Below are 18,834 nucleotides of genomic sequence, written 5' to 3' on the forward strand. Positions count from 1 at the left end.
GTGCTATTGCTTCTGACATTATTAGGTTTAGTGGAAATGAGGTTTCTACTACTGCTGCAGATGGGACTGTGTGTGTGTGTGTGTGTGTGTGTGTGTGTGTGTTTGAGGAGCTAAGGGATATTGGCTGCCCGTCCCCCTGAGATACAAGCTTTCCCCTAAAGGCCAGTTCACAACTCAACAGCGATGAGGCTGATAACGTCCGGTCTGGAGCACGCCGCGGTTCCACCAGGAGGCGACCGCTGGATCTTATCTTCAAAGATGACACGAGGATGTCTGAAGCGCAGCATCTAATATTCGTGTGCGTCATCAATCTTAGACATTTATCTCATCAAACCCACTGTGATGTTTGTTTGTTGCAAACAAGGACGTTGAATGTATTGAGGAAATAGTTTAAAAAAAACAAAATCGTGTGTGTGACATTTAATAGTTTGCAGAATTAATGTGTGATGTCCATTATTATCTTTCTCTTCTGCTTCAGAGAACGAGTAAAAGAGTTTCAGAGGTTTGTTAAGTTACTCCGCAAACCCTTAAAGTGACAATCTCAGGGCGCACTCACACTGTCCTTCCGTACCGGGCCAAAGCAGGTTTTACGGGTAGAGCCTAGTGCGTTTGACCAGTGTGAGTGCAACCGCTCTGCGTCCACGGCCCGTTTGGGAGAGGTGGGCTTTTGTAGAGCGCGTTTACGCATGTACGAGCACGAGCATGCGCACATGTACGAGCACGAGCAAGAGGCCTACGGCGGTTCTGAGGTCATTTCCTGTGCGCCTGTTTGGACATAGAAAAAAGAAGGAGGGACCATGCGCAGACATTTAAAACAATGGCGGTGAAAGGTTCACGTTGGTGTGATGCGGAGGTGGAGTGTTTACTGCAGATTTGGTCGATGAAAAGATTCAAAAACAGTCGACAAGACGCACAAAAACTCCGAGGTCTACGGAAAGATTTGGAAACAAAGCCACGCATCGCCATGACGTCATCAATGCGTGTGACGTGTTACGGCGTGATGACGTATGCTTGAGGCCCAGGTAGTGTGAGTACAAACGGACTGGCCAGCGGGGGGACAAGGACCCTAAAGCATGTGGCACGGTAAGGAAGGACAGTGTGAGTGCGCCCTCAAAGATCTCTGTTTAGTTCTCTTTGGCGGCACCTGTGGCGATAAGCGGTAATTGCAGGTGTGCTTTTTGATCTCGCTCTCACGTGTTTTTCGAAAAAGTTTCATAATCATTGCTCCAGAAAAAAAAAACAGCATGCCGCTTCACACACAGGTAAGTTGAAGAGCAAGCCTCCTACTCCTCCTGCTCTTTCCTCCCTCCTCCTCCTCCTCTTCTTCTTCCTCTTCCCTCCCTTCGTCCTCCTCCTCCTCCTCCTCCTCTTCTTCCTCCCACCTCCTCCTCCTCTTCTTCTTCCTCTTCCCTCCCTTCGTCCTCCTCCTCCTCCTCTTCTTCCTCCCACCTCCTCCTCCTCTTCTTCTTCCTCTTCCCTCCCTTTGTCCTTCTCCTCCTCCTCCTCCTCTTCTTCCTCCCACCTCCTCCTCTTCTTCTTCTTCCTCCTCCTCCCTCCTCCCACCTCCTCCTCCTCTTCTTCTTCTTCTTCTTCTTCCTCCTCCCTCCTCCCCCCTCCTCCTCCTCTTCTTCTTCTTCTTCCTCCTCCCTCCTCCCACCTCCTCCTCCTCTTCTTCTTCTTCCTCCCTCCCTCCTCCTCCTTCTCTTCTTCTTCCTCCCCCCTCCTCCTCCTCCTCCTCCTCCTCCTCTTCCTCTTCCCTCCCTTCCTCCTCCCTCCTCCCACCTCCTCCTCCTCTTCTTCTTCTTCTTCCTCCTCCCTCCTCCTCCTTCTCTTCTTCTTCCTCCCCCCTCCTCCTCCTCCTCTTCCTCTTCCCTCCCTTCCTCCTCCTCCTCCTTCTCCTCTTCTTCACCCTCCCTCCCTCCTCCTTCTCCTCTTTGATATCATTACTTTAATTAAACAAAACTTTTGTATCTAAATGTATTTTTGAGTGTTTCATGACCATTAATATCGTTTCGAGTCACAGGTGATAAATTTCTACCCTGTTTAGACCCTCACTAATAAAAGACAGTGTGTGTGTGTGTGTGTGTGTGTGTGACATCTCTACACCCTACGCCCCCCCCCCCCTCCCTCTAATGACCTCATGACTCAAGAGGATGCTTGACTTATATTCAAGTGACAAGACAGCTGGATGCTGAGCCCCTTCACTCAGCACACGGTGTAATAAATTCCCCCTGAGCTGGTTTTATAAGGAGCTGCATTAAGACAGGAGAGTTATTGAAGTTTCCTGTAAACGATCCGGAGCGCAGGAGGAATGTGGTGTTTTTCCACGAAGCACAATGAAGAGCTCAACGTGGCCGACGGGCAGAAGGATCCCGCTAACTCACAAAGTCTTAGCTTTTGGTTCTATGATTTTATTTGCAGTTAAAAAAAGTCTTAAAATAGGAAGAAAAGTGTGGAAAACCTCAGGTGTTAATTTGCAACTAAGCCAAATCAAACACAACAGGACACACACTGAAGTTACACAGCAACTAACAACAACGATGCACACACTCCATCTATCCTCACTGTGGGTTGTGTTGACACTGCGTGACCTCCTCCTCCTCCCTCCTTCCTCTGTCCTCCTCCTCTTCTTCTTCTTCTTCCTCCTCCTCCCTCCCTCCTCCTCCTCTTCTTCTTCTTCTTCCTCCTCCCCCCTACCTCCTACCTCCTACCTTCCTCCTCCTCCTCCTCTTCTTCCTCCTCCCTTCCACCCTTCTCCTCTTCTTCCCCCTTCTCCCGCCTCCTCCTCCTCCTCTTCTTCTTCTTCCTCCTCCTCCTCTTCTTCTTCTTCCTCCTCCTCCTCTTCCTCCTCATCTTCCTCCTCCTCTTCCTCCTCCCTCCCTCCTTCCTCCTCCTCTTCTTCCTCCTCCTCCTCCTCCCTTCCTCCTCTTCCCCCTCTTCTTCCTCCTCCTCCTCCTCCCTTCCTCCTCTTCCCCCTCTTCTTCTTCTTCCTCCCTCCACCCTTCCTCCTCCCCTCGTTCTTCTTCTTCCTCCCCCTCCTATCTCCTCCTCCTCCCTCTTCCTCCTCCTCCTCCCTCCCTCCTCCCTCCTCCTCCTCCCTCCTTCTCCTCTTCATTTTCCTCCTCCCTCTTACTTCCTCCCTCTCCCCCCCGTCCCTCCTTCCTCCCTCCTCCTCCTCTTCTTCTTCTTCCTCCTCCATCCTCCTCCTCCTCCTTTTCCTCCTCCCTCCTCTTCCTCCCTCCTCCTCCTCCTCCTCCTCCCTCCTCCCTCCTCCCTCCCCCCCCTCCTCCGGAGCAGGTGCTGATATGATATGAAACCTTTTATTGCTAGGATTCCTTCTGTGAGCCCGATGATAGAGACAGTGGGGCATTCTCATACAAAACTGGCTTCATGGATCCCTGGTGTATCGTATCTGATACAGAATATCTCGTTGTTGTTGTTGTAGACATCAGAAGTTTTCAGATGTGACCGTTGTGGGCTCACAGGAATATTTAGGCTCATAGAAACTTGTGTCAACAGCAGCTGAATAGTGCCGTCACTGCAAAAAGCCTCCATATAAAGAGTCATGTGATCTCCTATTGAGAGTTTTTGTGGAGGTTTAGAAATAATCCTGCAGATAATTGCATAAATAAATGCACAATAGCTCTTTTACGCCACGAGGGGTTTATCAATAAAAACAACAACGGAAGACGGAGTTTAGCGATGTTATGAAGCAGCGCGGGATCATGGGAGTTATTATCTGGTGTCTGAGTGGATTAGATCCCTTCAGTGTTCAACGTACAGGAGGTTTTTACCGCAGAGGCGTCCTCAAAAGAACCGGACCAGCTGATTAGAAGCGGTAAAAACACCGAACGAAGCAGCTTCACCTTAAAAAATCAGTGTTTCTCCAACAGTGTTTGGCTCGTTGTTGGAGGAAGGGCTGCAGCAGTACTGGAGCTAACGTCTACTCAGCTTGTTTCTATGATCACTCTTAGGGCGCACTCACACTGTCCTTCCGCACCGCGCCCCGGGCTTTAGGGTACTTGGGCTGCCAGTGACCGGTGCCCCGCGCAGTTGGGGGTTCGGTGCCTTGCTCAACAGCACCTCGGCAGTGCCCATGAGATGAACTGGCACCTCTCCAGCCACCAGTCCACGCTCCATTCATGGTCCACACAGGGACTCAAACCTGCAACCCTCCCAGCCAAGTCACCTATGGACTGAGCTACCGCCGCCCCAAGAACACAGTACAGGTAAGCCACCATCATGTGAAAGCAAATGAATATGTCCACGAAACACTATTTGCCTTCCTAATTTTGATTTTTTTTTATTTATTTTTTTTGGCAGGGGGGGGGGGTGGGGGGGGTGGGGGTGGTTATCCACCAGCACCGACTCCAGATTAGCCGCCTGCAGGGAAAGGCGCTGGGCCGTAGACCACCAAGGATGTGACGCATGCTATAGTTTCACCTAATATTTTTTCAACTCAACAAGATCAAATGTTTTCCGTTGTCCACTGTGCAAAAAAAACCACGTTATTTACTCATTGTTTATATCATTTTTTGGGCAAAGCTACATCAGCTACTGAAAAGGGGCTCATGAGCTGAGTGGGGCCCAGGAGCCGCGGGTTGCAGACCCCTGGTCCAGTCGTTTTGGGGCATTTTAATGCAGAAATGTTAAATATTAAACCTTTAACGAAAATAATACTAAACATTTGAGTTGGTAGATTTTCTTTGAGGAGGTTTTAAAAGCAAAATATGATTGTAATAATTCAGATTTACAGCGGTAAAGAGGGTTGACCTGCTATTTATGGACCATTAAACCGCCGTAATGATTTCACACTATCATTAAAACTGTTTGTATAGTCTCGTGTTCTTTACTTGAAAGGGTAGGCGAACACATTTACATGAAGTTACAACAAACTTACATGCAAATTAAATTAATCTGATGCATCAATAAAGACTTCAAACACACACACACCCTGCATTGCCATCCAAACACTATAAACACACTGAAGCTTTTCTCTGCTGTCGACTGGAGCAACTTTTCTGTGTGTGTGTGTGTGTGTGCGTGTGTGTGTGTGTGTGTGTGTGTGTGTGTGTGTGTGTGTGTGTGTGTGTGTGCGTATGTGTGTGTGGCTGGATGGGTGTGGATGTGTTTGTGATGAACGGGGTGTCTCTATAAACAAAAGGCCGTTCATTAAGTGTCTTTGTTGACCAACTGTAGCACAGACAGTGGAGAGGTAGTGTGTGTGTTTAGGTGCATACGTGTGTGTATGTGCACCGCTGTGTGTGCATCTCTATACATGTTTTTCTATCCGCATGTGTGAATATATTAATGTCTGTGTGTTGAGTGCAGAACTTTATCGAAAGGGGAAAAAGAAATATAGGCAATAACAAAGTTCAACTATTTCAAACCGACCACGAGAACGAGAGAACAAATGGACCTTTTTTTCTGCCAACTAAGGGCGCACTCCCACTGTCCTTCCGCACCGTGCCCCGGGCTTTAGGGTACTTGTCCCCCCTCCAGGCCCGTTTGTACTCACACTACCTGGGCCTCGGAGAATGCTTCTTGCTGCCTATACGTCATCACGGCGTACCACGTCACACGCATTGATGACGTCGTCGCGATGCGTGGCTTTGTTTCCAGATCATTCCATAGACCTCAGAGTTTTTGTGCGTCTTGTCGACTGTTTTTGAATCTTTTCATCGACCAAATCTGCAGTAAACACTCCACCTCCGCATCACACCAACGTGAACCTTTCACCGCCATTGTTTGAAATGTCCGCGCATGGTCCCTCCTTCTTTTTTCTACGTCCCAACAGGCGCACAGGAAATGACCTCAGAACTGGCGTAGGCCTCGTGCTCGTGCTCGTACATGTGCAAATGTGCTTTACAAAAGCCCACCTCTCTCAGACGGGCCGTGGACGGCCAGCTGGCCGCAGTTATACGCGGAGCAGTTGCACTCACACTGGTCAAACGCACTAGGCTTTACCCGCAATACCTATTTTGGCCCGGTGCGGAGGGACAGTGTGAGTGCGGATTGGATGAGTCTTGGTGTCTGTGAACCCGCAGGTGTGTCGTCTCACCTCCACCTGCAGCTCCTTGGCGGTGGCGGCTTGCAGCTCGGTGGGGACGGTGCACTCCAGAGTGTTTCCGATCAGGATCAGACTCTCGCAGCTGTGGTTGGAAACCGTCAGAACCTGACACTTCATCGCCTCCCTGTCCATATGGTCTCCCTGCAGAAGGAGGAGAGAGGATGCATGAAGGAGAGAGATGTGAGTAGAGACGGCAAAAAGGGGTCAACAGTTGCAAAAGGATTGAGGCCAGAAGCGTTAAAATGGCTCAAAGGTCCAGACAGCAGACGGCACAATCGCCCTTTCTTGGCGATCTCTTCCCGCTTGTTTCGATCCAGATCTGAGCGCAACTTCATACGGACACACACAGTCAAGTTCCATAAAGTCAAGAGAGGAAAACACAGGGGTGCCCGGTAGCTCGCGCTCCCCCGTTTCCTATAAACCTTCAGATTTACTGTCAAATAATATAATAATAAATATAATATATTAAAGACGGAGGAAGACGCAAAGTGCTGGTGAGGACAGAAGGGTCGGGCGCTGTTTGGGTAAAGTTTTGAAACTTTAATTTGGTCTATAAATCAATCACAGGCTACATGTGTGTGTGTGTGTGTGTGTGTTCTCCGTATTGGAGTCCTGATCGTTCACACTCTCCAGTGTTTTCTTTTAAAACCACTCATAGGACTTTTAAAGGGCCAGTAAGCGACGGGGGTGCGTGGTTGACACAACGATATGGATTTTATAGTCTGAAGCCGTATTTTACTGGTAACCTCATGGCTTGGTTGGTTTAGGCTACACATGTGTTGGAAAAGGGTGCAGGGAACAGTCAGCTGAGGTGAAACAGTGACGCGGATGAGGCGAAGGCAGCGTTCATCACCATCCACAATGATCCAAAGAGCTGAACTGAGCTCGCTGCTGCTGCTGATGAGTAAGACAGAGCGACTCATTCTAGTCTTGTGACCCCTAGTGGGACGACGACAAAACACTTCCCTCTGAGATCTGACTGGAAGCAAACGCAGCGATTGTTCACGTGAGTGTGTGTGTGTGTAACCGAGTCAGCGTGTGTGTGTGTGTGTGGTTTGACGGGAAGCTACGAGAGAGCAACGCAGCCTAATTTGTTCTTTTTCTCCACTCCCAGACTCGTCCTTGTTCCCTTGTTTTCTCTGCTTGTTCACTTTTAGCTCCTCTGTCTCTCTCTCTCTCACACACACACACACACACACACACACACACACACACACACACACACACACACACACACACACACACACACACACACACACACACACACACACACACACACACACACACACACACACACACACACACACACACACACACACACACACACACACACACACACACACACACACACACACACACACAAACACATTTGTTTGAGTTCAGCAGAAGGCAATAAAGAGAATGATCACATTCCTTGCGTGACAGCTTGGGATTTTCCAATTTGACACAGAGTGGAGGCTTGCACCTGTTCCTGCACTCTGTTACACACACACACACCAACACACACACACACACACACACACACGCACACGCACACGAACACACACACACAGTTTTACAAACACAGAAACACAAGCCACTAATTCACTCACTTGCTTGCAATTAGGACGCACACAAAGACAACACTTGGTGACAAGATCATCCGATACAATCCTCAGCTCAGCGTGCAGGCGTGACAATACTGTACACACGGCAGAGGGGAGTCATTGAAGAGCCGTTGCGATAATACCGAATTGTTGAGCTGATAATTGGAAGCGAGATGCGTCCCGGTCCTCCATTAGGTGATTGGCAGCGATAAGAGCTTGGCCACGCGCCAGAATCAACAGCCTGGTTCTTTCATGTGCCGCCATACTGGTGCATAGCTGTCAGTCAGGGCTAAATATCCCTTTATTTGTCTTTTATTGGCAGCCATTTTGGGGCTGAGTTATCAGATGGAGCTAAATGAGCCCAGCATTCGCCCTTACAGGAGGCCGCTGCAGGGCAGGGTTATCAGATGGCGTTAAATGTGGCCTGTTTCGGTGTGATGGCTGGTACAATCTCCCCCCTGGGTAAAAACTGGGGGTTTGTCTGGGCTGAAGGGGGGGGATAGAGGTTAGATTGGGAGTGGATTTAACATCGGGGCCAAGGTCATGTCTGGGAAAAGAGAGAAAGAAGAAAGAAAAAACATGCCAGCCAGGATCCCCCTGCGAGGGGTTCAGCACAGCTGCCACAAGCCGTCGAGCAGCAGTCAACAAAAAAAACGAAAGAAAGAAAAGAGGAGAAATAGGCTTTTCATTGTGTTCCTAAAACGAGCTCTGGGGGGACGTGGTTACTTGTTTGAAAAGCAGCATTAATATGTCAAGAGCTTTGACCTCGACAGGCAGAACAATGCAAGTCAACCGAGAGAATACGTAGAGAGGTATAGCAGTTGGGAAGGGAGGGGGAGGTCAGGGTGGTGGTGGTGGGGGGGTGTAAACGATGGGAAACAGACTCCACTTCCTGTTTTTCTTTCAGTATTGTTTCCTTCCCAACTTGACCCGGGCCACAGACGGCTGTACGTGTGAACGCGTGGATTGGGAGGCAGTGGAATGAACATCAACCTGGCTCCAAATCTGTGAACCACCTATTCCAGTAAAGTTCTGTCACCTACGTCTCTGGATTAAAATGCGGTGTCATGCTGTTTGCAGAGTAAAACAGTTTAAAGTCTACGTCGCCAGTGTAGAGTATTTATTTGTTAGGGTTAGCAGAGTGGGGCAGCTGTGTCTCACTGTTCTGTGAAGCATTCATTAAAGTGAAATTATGGCGTAAAATCATCCCACGGTCTTTTTCGGCAAATACGCTCATCAAAGAAGCCATTAAGACAATTTTTTTCGCGGAACAACTACGGAGAAATCCCGGACAGTCGCTAACAGTCCCTAGCAGCCAAATGCTGCTAACACTGATTAGCTTGGGGCAGTACAGTGAAGGCATTAAAGCATCTTTCTTAACCACTAATTCTGCTGAAAATAACAGCAAACCTCTGCAGCAGCATGAGAAGAGTCCCTACACACACAGCAAAGCAGCAACAGCGTAGTTAGTGAAGCCAGAGTTTATTAAAAGAGTGCTTTAAAGACTTACCTACTGGCCCCTGTACCAGCTCCTCTCATAGTAAAGTTCATTACAGTGGATTACCAAAGTCAATCCCAAAGGAAGGAGCCCATTGGTGCTTTGTTGTGTGTAGGGAGTCTTCTCATGCTGCTGCAGAGGTTTGCTGTTATTTTCAGCAGCATTAGTGGTTAAAAAAGACCTTTGAATGCATTCACCATGCTGCTCCCAGCTAATCACTGTTAGCCGCATTTGGCTGTTAGCAACTGTTACTTTCTGGGATATCTCCGTTAAGATTACGGCGTAACTTCACTTTAAGCTTTTGAAATTTGCTCCATCACATTCATGGTGATTCTTACTTAACAACTAGAGTTTCTTTGAATTTCTTGAGTTTCGGCCCTGCTGAAGTTCTTTTGAGCAACACTTTACCAAGGACGCAGCTCTGTAGATGACCTCTATGCTTTGCACCTCTGTGAAATTTTCTTTTTTAATGAACATTACTGCCTTTTTAGCAGCTGGATGTGTCCTGTAGTCTTACCTTGAGCTCCACGATGCTCTTGTTGTCCTTGGATGTGAGCTTGGGGCCCTGGAAGAGGGGGTCCTCCACGTAGATCAGGTCCCACTGATCCGTGTAGTAGCCGTCCAGGACGAACGCCACCTTGGTGACCACGGGCGGCTGCAGGGCCAGTTTGGCCAGGGAGGGTGTGGTGCACTGGATGGACGTGCGGTTCTCACCGTACACACAGCTCTGGAGGAACGAGGGAACACAGGAAGACAAAAGTCTGCACGTTAGAACAACTACTTTCTTAAATTGCAGGTTTTGAGGGATGACACACAAACGTTCAGATCATTTGTTTGTATTGTTTGATCGTCCACTGGTCTACTTTCACACTTTCACTACTTTCCTATTGTTCCCATCTGTGTTGTGTTCAGGAACAAGCAGATGTTTACCTCTCTTATTAGGAAACAATGCTGGCACACGTGTTGATGTAGGGCAGTTAGAGTGCAAAGTATGGGTGGTCGCAGCCACATGAAATCAACTGAAGGAAGCACCGACATCTGTAGGTGCAGCAGCCAGAGTCAGGATCGATTTATTTGGTTTAATGCTAATACCTCAGTGAGCGCTGTAGCCTCACGTTAGCATCGATCTGGCTCTCTCCACAAGAAGCCAATGGGAGTTTTCCCTTTGGACAAACTTGAAACTATGAAAGGAAATTATGAGCAAAACAACAAAACCTACTCATACCAAATTCATAAAAGCAAGTGTTTGTGGCAGCACAGTTTCTTGTCTTTACTCTTTAAAACCACTCCTTCTTCTCCTCTCCTGAGTAGCAAAATGCCACAGCCTTTACAGGGCTCTCAGTCTAATCTGGACTGCACCACTACCCCGGAGGTGGGCCTGCAAAACATTTCTAATATCACAAAAATCCCCCCAAAGCTGGACTGACTTTGTGCTCCTCCACACAATTAAAGGAGACTTTACAGGGTAAGTATGTCCCCCCCTCCCTCCATGTGGCCTTCAAACGCATCAAACAAACACATGAAATATCTCTAAACCCCTATTAGTTGGTTGGGTCTAATGATGTCAGTGATGACACATCGACACCATAAATACACAGGAAATGCTCAGTGGCTCCTTTCCAAACGCTCCTGAAGGTTGGACCATGGAAAGGTGAGTATGAAGAAAACAAACAATGAACTTTTCAGACCTGCAACTTAATGAAACTTAACTGTGTTTGCTTCAAATCAAACCAGCACTTGATGTACACGAACAAACCAGGGATAGTAAGTGCTGAAGTGTCACTCAAAAGCAATGGTAAAGTTTTTATTATTATTATTATTAATTGGAGCAAATGTGTAAGATAATTGTGGACAAATGAATGTTCACATAGGGCGACATGGTGGTGTGGTGGTTAGCACTGTCGCCTCACAGCGAGAGGGTTCCTGGTCCCCTCTGTGTGGAGTTTGCATGTTGTCCCCGTGTCTGCGTGGGTTTTCTCCGGGTTCTCCGGTTTCCTCCCACAGTCCAAAGACGTGCAGGTGTTCGGTTCATTGATGACTCTAAATCACCCGTAGGTGTGAATGGTTGTCTGTCTCTGTTCGTCTCTATGTGCCCTGCGATAAACTGGTGTCCTGTCCAGGGTGGACCCCGCCTCATCCCCGATGTCAGCTGGGTCCAACCCCCCCCGCGACCCCGACAGGGACAAGCGGTTAAAGATGAATGAATGAATGTACACCTGCACAACGGCTGAGTGGGAGAGAATGCTTGTGGGAGTATGTATGTACTGCATTTTTGCCAGCTTGGGATCAATAAAGTATTTCTATTATGCATTCTATTGAATTGAATTGGCTTTATTGACCCCCCCCCCCCAACCCCGAGGAGGGAAATGTGTTTGTCCCAGCACCACATAACAATAAAAACAAAAACACAATATATATAAAAACAGACAGAATAAATACTCTAGACACACACACACAACATTCATTCATTACAAATTAGGTCAGCTAGAATGCACATGTCTGGAGGCTCCATGTGTGAAAACTATATCACGGCTCAAATGGAGCTGGAGCGGACCCCAGGGCCCTTTCTTCAGCTTGATATCATTTCTTGGTGTGCAAACGAAAAACACTTACAAACACTGTCTAGTAAAACACCACCTTCATAGTGTACAGTCCATATGCTTTATGTCCCTAAACGTAACCCTTACTGCTACACCCTGAACATCCACCGCGACCCTAAAACCTAAACTCTTCTATCTAATAATAACCTGATCATACGCCTTAAATAGTCCCTTGCAGACGTGAAGGTTGTTCTACGCACACATGCATCAGACTGGACTTTGTAAATGGACATTGTACCTCTATAGCGCCTTTCTAGTCTTCTGACTACTCAAGGCGCTTTCACAGACATTCACACTGATGGCAGTGGACATCAACAGACCATCTAATCTAATGTAACCATTCACACCACATTCACACACCCATGCGCAGCACGGGGAGCAATTCGGGGTTCAGTGTCTGGCCCAAGGACACTTTGACATGTGGACCGGGAGAGGTGGGGATCGACCCGCCAATCTCTCGAACGGAGGACGACCCACTCTGTTACTGAACCACAGTCGCCCAGAGACAAGACGGCTCCCTGCAGGTCTTCACTCAGTCACAATGTCGAAGAACCTCGCTTTAATCCTCAGTTTGGCAGCTTCTTTTATATTCCAGCACATCATATAAACACCGTCTGTTTTTCAGCCACTGCGGTGTTTACACCCAGGGCCCCAGGGCACAACAGAGTTGTATCCCGTGTTGGATTGAGCCCACATGCAGTAGGCTCCCCAGCGTTTGTCCTCATTAAGAAGCCCCCACCAGTGATGTAGAAACACCCTAAGTCCTTTTTTATTGAGGTGTGGCAGGTCTCAAGAGAACGCCGGCATCTAAACGAGAACGAGGCGATGAGGTAAGTCCTGACTCGGTCTTCTATTGGCCGCTGAAGAGGAGCGTCTCCTTGAGAGCTGGAGTTCATGCTTGTGCAACACTTTTTTGCCATGGGCAGTTATTAGGGGAATTACAGCCTGGACTGTTTATGTGGAGCAGAGCGCTCACATGATGGAAATGAACTTGTGCAGAAGAAATGGTAGAAGTCAAACATAGGCTGAGTACCAGCAGGAAGTGAAGTGGTTTTGATTGAACTGTTTAGTCTCCTTTAAGTTTAATACGATGAAGAATGTGGTTGACTTTGGTGCAACTTCATTTCATCAACTGGCTCATTGACAAATATCTTTGAAAGCATCTGCATTTTGTTTTTTGTGTATGGTGGACATGTGGGCAGAAACATCCATCCATTCATTCATTCATTCATCTTCAACCCCTTGTCCCTGAAGGGCTGACGGGGGGCTTGAGCCGATCCCAGCTGACATCGGGCGTGAGGCGGGGGTACACCCTGGACAGGACGCCAGTCTATCACAGGACACATAGAGACGAACAGAGACAGACAACCATTCACACCTACGGGTGATTTAGAGTCACCAATGAACCGAACACCTGCTGTAAAATCAAGATTAAAGCTTTCAATTTCAACTTTTGCTGGTTTACCGCTGCCTTGATTGAAGAAGAAGAATTCCTTTATTCGTCCCGCAATTGGGAAATTCAATTTTCACTCTATTTTACTCTCTCTAAAATGAATAAATCTCTCACTATATTCTATTTTACACACACACAGGCCTGAAATACACATGCACAGACAGGACCTATATACATACAATTAATGGAGATGAACTGGCACCTCTCCAGCCACCAGTCCACGCTCCATTCATGGTCCACACGGTGACTCGAACCGGCAACCCTCCAGTTCCCAGCCAAGTCATCTATGGACTGAGCAACTGCCGCCCCTATTGGTGATTTTGTCTGTGATATCATGTGACTCTCTGAACTAACTCTCTGAAACCTCAAAGTCACAAATGAACCCAACCAAACTAACCGATGGAGGCAGCCTGATCCTCCAGACTGGGGATTTGCCGACCGCCATCTACTGCAGGTAACACACCGACTACGGATAAGTACCTCCTACAACCACACTTCACAAGATCTGAAGTATCCCTCCAGGTACAGAAATGACAAAAAATACAAAAGTGGCTCATTTTACTTTGTTCTTCCCTTTAGTTTCATGAAAACACATATTCCCACATGGGGCTTGAAATTCAACAACAGCACAAATTCAGCAGGTGTAAAGCTCTTACGCAATGTGGTAAATGGTGACGTCAGAGAGCGGGAGAGCCTTTGGGGAGGGAGTTTTGTCAAGTATGGGGAAGAGCATCGAAATGGGAGGATTTTACTGGGAGCGGGAGCGGGGGCAACATTCCCGGAAATGAGAAATCAATACACATGCGGTGAAAAAGGGGACATGGGAAATAAATGTCTGCACTGATCTGAACGCTGGAGTTGAATGGACTTGACAAACAAAGCCAAAGAGTGCTCATAAAATCATCTATTATCCACTTTCTTCTGCCTGTCAATACGCTCGTTTCAGTCTTGTACGACAGCAGACATGTTACTTTACGCGCGTCTATAGGTTCCATGTTTCTGTGATTAAGCTGAGGCCGGGACAAAAGAAGGGTGGGTTTTACTACAGAGATTGTGGTTTATTCATTTTGCAAAGCAAACACCAATAAAGAGCCGTTAAAAAAAAGCCTTGATGGCGTGATATTCCTCCACACAGGTGTGCTCAGAACAAACCAGACTTGTTTGGCTGCGTGCTGACAGATCAATGCTGGTATTTGCGCTGCGGTGGCCAATAATAGTGCGTGTTTATCTTTTGGGCTACAAAGGTAGATGTGTCCTTGAGTCCATATTCCATGAGGACTGAAAGTAGGGGGGGAAAAAAGGTGCTCAATAGTTTATAATGGTTGTTTGCACTTCCTTTAAACCTTTATTTATTCAGGGACGCTGCCCGGTACAACCACACTCTGATCTGTTGCCCTCATTTAAGAACCACAAGCGTTTTATCTGTATTTTCAATTTGTGATATAAGACATGAGACTTTTGCACTAAGGTCTGTAAAGTCTGTAACACAACAAAAAAAAGCTCAGTAGGTTGAAATCTGACGTCCAACACTTTGCAATCTGACTCCACAGAGCCACTCTGACGGCAGTAGCAGCGCATCTGTCTAAGCATTGCTTAATCACACACACACACACACACACCCACACAGACACACGCACACACAAAGTTACATGCAAACACTTGATCACAAGCATAAAGAACGCATTAAAACACACACATACGCATAATGAATGTGTCCATGCATTGCTTAATCACACACACGCGCACACACAAACACACACATGCACACACACACAGACACAGACACAGACACACAAACACACAAAGTTACATACCCACTTGATCACAAGCATAAAGAACGCATTAAAACACACACACATACGCATACCGAGTGTGTCCATGCGTTGGGGTCGCTCCTACTGTAACAAGAGCAATTAGCCTCCACACATCAATAAGGAGCAAGTAGAGCAGGACCCCTGACCCCACCCATCCCCCCGTCTCCACCACGTCTCCCAAGGGGTGCTGCGAAAAGGAAAAATATCCTGTGAATTAGTGGAAACTTCAGTCAGTTTCATTGTTCAGTGGATGTCTCTTATTTAGAGGGAGAGGAGGTGAAGGGCTGTGGGTCGGCAGCAGCTGTAAATACAATCGCGGGCCTCGAGGTTCACCGCGGGGTGATGAGAGAACCAGCGATCCCGAAAAAACCTCGGCCGTCCCCGAAGGATCATTAGTGTAACAGCCTGCGAAAAAGCAAAGTCATAACGGAGCTCCCACGTACAAAAGTGCCTGTCAAATCTAGAGTGATTTATGCCCGCGGAGCTTTCCGCCGTGCGCTACCATGCTGCGTTGTGTTATTATTGACTTTGGAGTGAAGCTCTCTACCTCAGCTGTGTCTTTACTTATTGTGCGGATCCTTAAGTGCAAATATCTCTCTCTCTTCCTCTGCATCAGATATACTGTAGTGCACATGTCTTTATGCTATCTGCCTTCGTTTTCAGACTTAACTCTTATTTTTCACCATCGTGCAAATGGACTAAATGATCATCAATCATTCATTATCCGAGTTACAGATTGCCACGTGTTGACCTTCGAGGTGTTATTCATTTGGCTTTTTAAACTCTCATTGGAGTTAGGGTTAGCCAGTTGAGGTGGTTCGGGCATGTAGTAAGGATGAACACTGGGCGCCTCCCTAGGGAGGTGTTGTGTGGCTTAACCCACACAGAGAGGTAAGTAACCTTTCAATAGAGGTCCGCACATGAAAACACTCATTCACTCAGTACCGCAAAACCACAGAGTCGTCTTCTGTGCACCGGTGAGAAGCTCTACCAGACGCTTCGAAGCACCTCGACTGCTGACAGAGGGGGGAAAACGTTACTCGTTCACTTTCACTCACTTCCTTAGATGCCCCCCCCCCTCCTCCCCCAGCTGTTGGAGGGGCATGGGAACGGAAAAGAGGCTCCATGAGGCGTTCAGGTGTCAGCTGGAAGGACTGAGCCCGCTTTGGTGAGATAGGAAAAGAAGTCTGACGTGAAGCGAGGCAGTTTGTGAACGCAGGCGACAGGTGTCTGGCTACGGTGAAGCCTCAGAGCGAGCGCGGGTCTGAACAACTCCCTGAACTTTGCCAGATTCAGAGATTCAGGGGTGCCTTTTTTCGCCGTATGTGCAGCCCCCCTTCAGCTTTGTGACCATGCCAGCTTTTCACGACGGATTGTAAAAACTCTTTCATGTTTGTGGGAAAGTGGAGATTGGCTGAGACCGGGGCTTTACTGGAGATCTGAGGGGCAGATATCAAGTCAACACTGGGTGTTGTTTTTTTTCTCTTCATGCTCAGTGAGACCTCTGAACCACTGCTCTTGGTTTATCCCTCTCTCCTGCTTCGGTGTGAAGATCTCGCAGATTGCTGCTCGACTGTAAAACAGATTTCACCAACTGAACTCAACATCATCGTCGTGCATGAACTCAGGCGGGCTCACGTTACCCCACGGTGCCGTTCCGCTGGCGATGGAAACCTCTGGGATGTCAATTTGTGAAAGATTCTTGCCTCTATTTTGAGGGGTTAAGACAATAAGACACTTATACTGTCCCTTCCCAGGCTGAGCCTCAACTCATCCTCGTTTACTGGAAGGAATGTAACAGGCGACAGCTGGGGCCCTACGAGGCATGATCCCGTCCTAAATCGTTAGTAATGATAGCCTTATTTCATACAGGCTGCTCGCCGCATGCCCCTCGCTCTCTCTCTCTCTAGGAAGCTGGAGCTTTGTCTTTGCTATTGCCCTCGGGTCTGTTATTGCAGTTTGAAATGAACAATAAACGGGTTCGCTTCAACACGCCGTCTCTCAGTTAATCGAGAGCTGTTTATTCTTCACATCCAGAGAAGGTTTTGCACGGTTTGCATGGTTTTAAAGGTGGTCACAGCATGTGTTACTGACCCCGAGTACAGAATACAGCAGCACCAGGTGACGTAAAGAACACGCTCTTCTAAGATTACAGGTGAAATTACACTTGGCTCAAACTTTCAGGACACGTTTTTGCATATAATCACTTACAATGTAAACAGCTATTTGCAGCCTTAACATCTCCAGTTTGCCTGGCCTTTTCTTGACCTTTCAACTGTTGATTTAACCTTCATTCATCCAGAGGGTCGACCAAACACACTGCTTCATCCAGAATGCACACACACACACCTGGAACCTTCCACGAGCAGCAACAAACAATCGTCTACTGTTAATGCTCAGTGCGGAGCAGTTGGAAGATGCCTTGATAGTAACTTTTGAGGGCGGGAGGAGGGCTGTAGTGGTACCGCGGATGCAAGTCCTCATACAGTACGTGCTAGATGAATCGGTGGTTCGAAGTCGAAATTCTTGGATCATAAAACTGATTTCAGAGCCTTCGAGCTGCATCTGTTCACGCCGTTTGTGTGTAATGAAGCCCGGAGCTCTCCGGAGACCCATCAACCACTGACCTGAACACAGGTCAATGACCAGGGGAAGGGAAACTGAAAGATGAGACACTGCAGGGAGTGTGTGTGTGTGTGTGTGTGTGTGTGTGTGTGTGTGTGTGTGTGTGTGTGTGTGTGTGTGTGTGTGTGTGTGTGCATCTCCGTGTGTGAAAAAGCGAGAGACACATCAGCGGAAGAAAAGACTGATAAAGGGATGTTGTGTCACTAAGATTTCATGATTCTGTAAGAGTGTGTGTGTGTGTGTGTGTGTTTGTGTATTATTATCTCCTTACTGAACCTGCAGCAGCGTGCGCCTGGAGATGACAGATAACATCATTACAAAGCACTGCTTGTCCTCAAACCGCCTTCCTAAGGCAAACATGGCACACACACACACACACACACACAAAGAGACAAGGAACAACACACCTTCACTCTGAATAACAGGTTGGTTGTTTGTTATGACTCACAAAGAAATACATCCCATGGACTCTTAAGAAGAAATTGGGGGAAAGTCTTGAACGTTTACTACGTTTATAGAGAAAGAATCTGGAGTTGCTTCAAAACAAGTTACCGCAACTCTGCCTGATTCAGTTCAGCTTAAGCAAAGCGGGACACGATACAGTAAATAACTCTACATGGAGAATTTGGCGCAGTTCAATCGATGCATTAAAAAAGAAATGCACTCTTTTCTTTCAAAGGATGTGGTATCATTTTAGCAGCAACTGCAATGAAACCCTAGCTGTGAGGGTGTTATCCAACTGCACTGTAAGAGGGGATCAGAAGGTCAGTAGGTTCACAAAGAGAGAGGCCGTGGTGGGCAGTATTATAACTTCAGACAGTGCTGACTCTTAACGCCTGAGAACTCTGCAAGAACTGCAAAACACCGGTCAAAGGAACACTGCTCCATCTTATCAGGTGATCTCGGTTTGTCATCGAGTCATCAAAACCTTAAGTAAAACAATCTTCCAATACATTAGGGAGATTATAATCCAGTAGAAATCAACGTCACGGGTGTCTGTGTCTTGACACATGAAGTTATACCGGAGATCTTTGCGCTAGAGTCGAGAAAAAAGCAACTTGAAATTGTTGAAACGTGTCGTTTTGCAATGAAAACCTGTTTTTACGACTAAAAAGTAATAAATCATCGACCGTGTTTACATGCGTAACATATTCAGTTTTTACCCTTTATCCAAAAACAACAATATTC

At 47.4% G+C, this 18,834-nt stretch overlaps 1 protein-coding gene across 2 annotated transcripts in view; it reads right to left on the bottom strand.

The window, feature by feature from the left end:
• The window catches only part of met (MET proto-oncogene, receptor tyrosine kinase), an 83,028-nt gene that overhangs the window by 19,334 nt on the left and 44,860 nt on the right, over positions 1-18,834 (bottom strand). For both annotated transcript variants that reach the window (XM_083916531.1, XM_083916530.1), the window contains exons 11-12: positions 9,672-9,881; positions 6,062-6,211 (exon numbers count right to left, since the gene is read on the bottom strand). In XM_083916531.1, the coding sequence (XP_083772657.1) occupies positions 6,062-6,211; positions 9,672-9,881 (360 nt within the window). The remainder of the gene's footprint in view (positions 1-6,061; positions 6,212-9,671; positions 9,882-18,834) is intronic.

This window comes from Echiichthys vipera (assembly GCF_963691815.1).
Source record: "Echiichthys vipera genome assembly, chromosome: 7".
Taxonomy (NCBI): Eukaryota; Metazoa; Chordata; class Actinopteri; order Perciformes; family Trachinidae; genus Echiichthys; species Echiichthys vipera.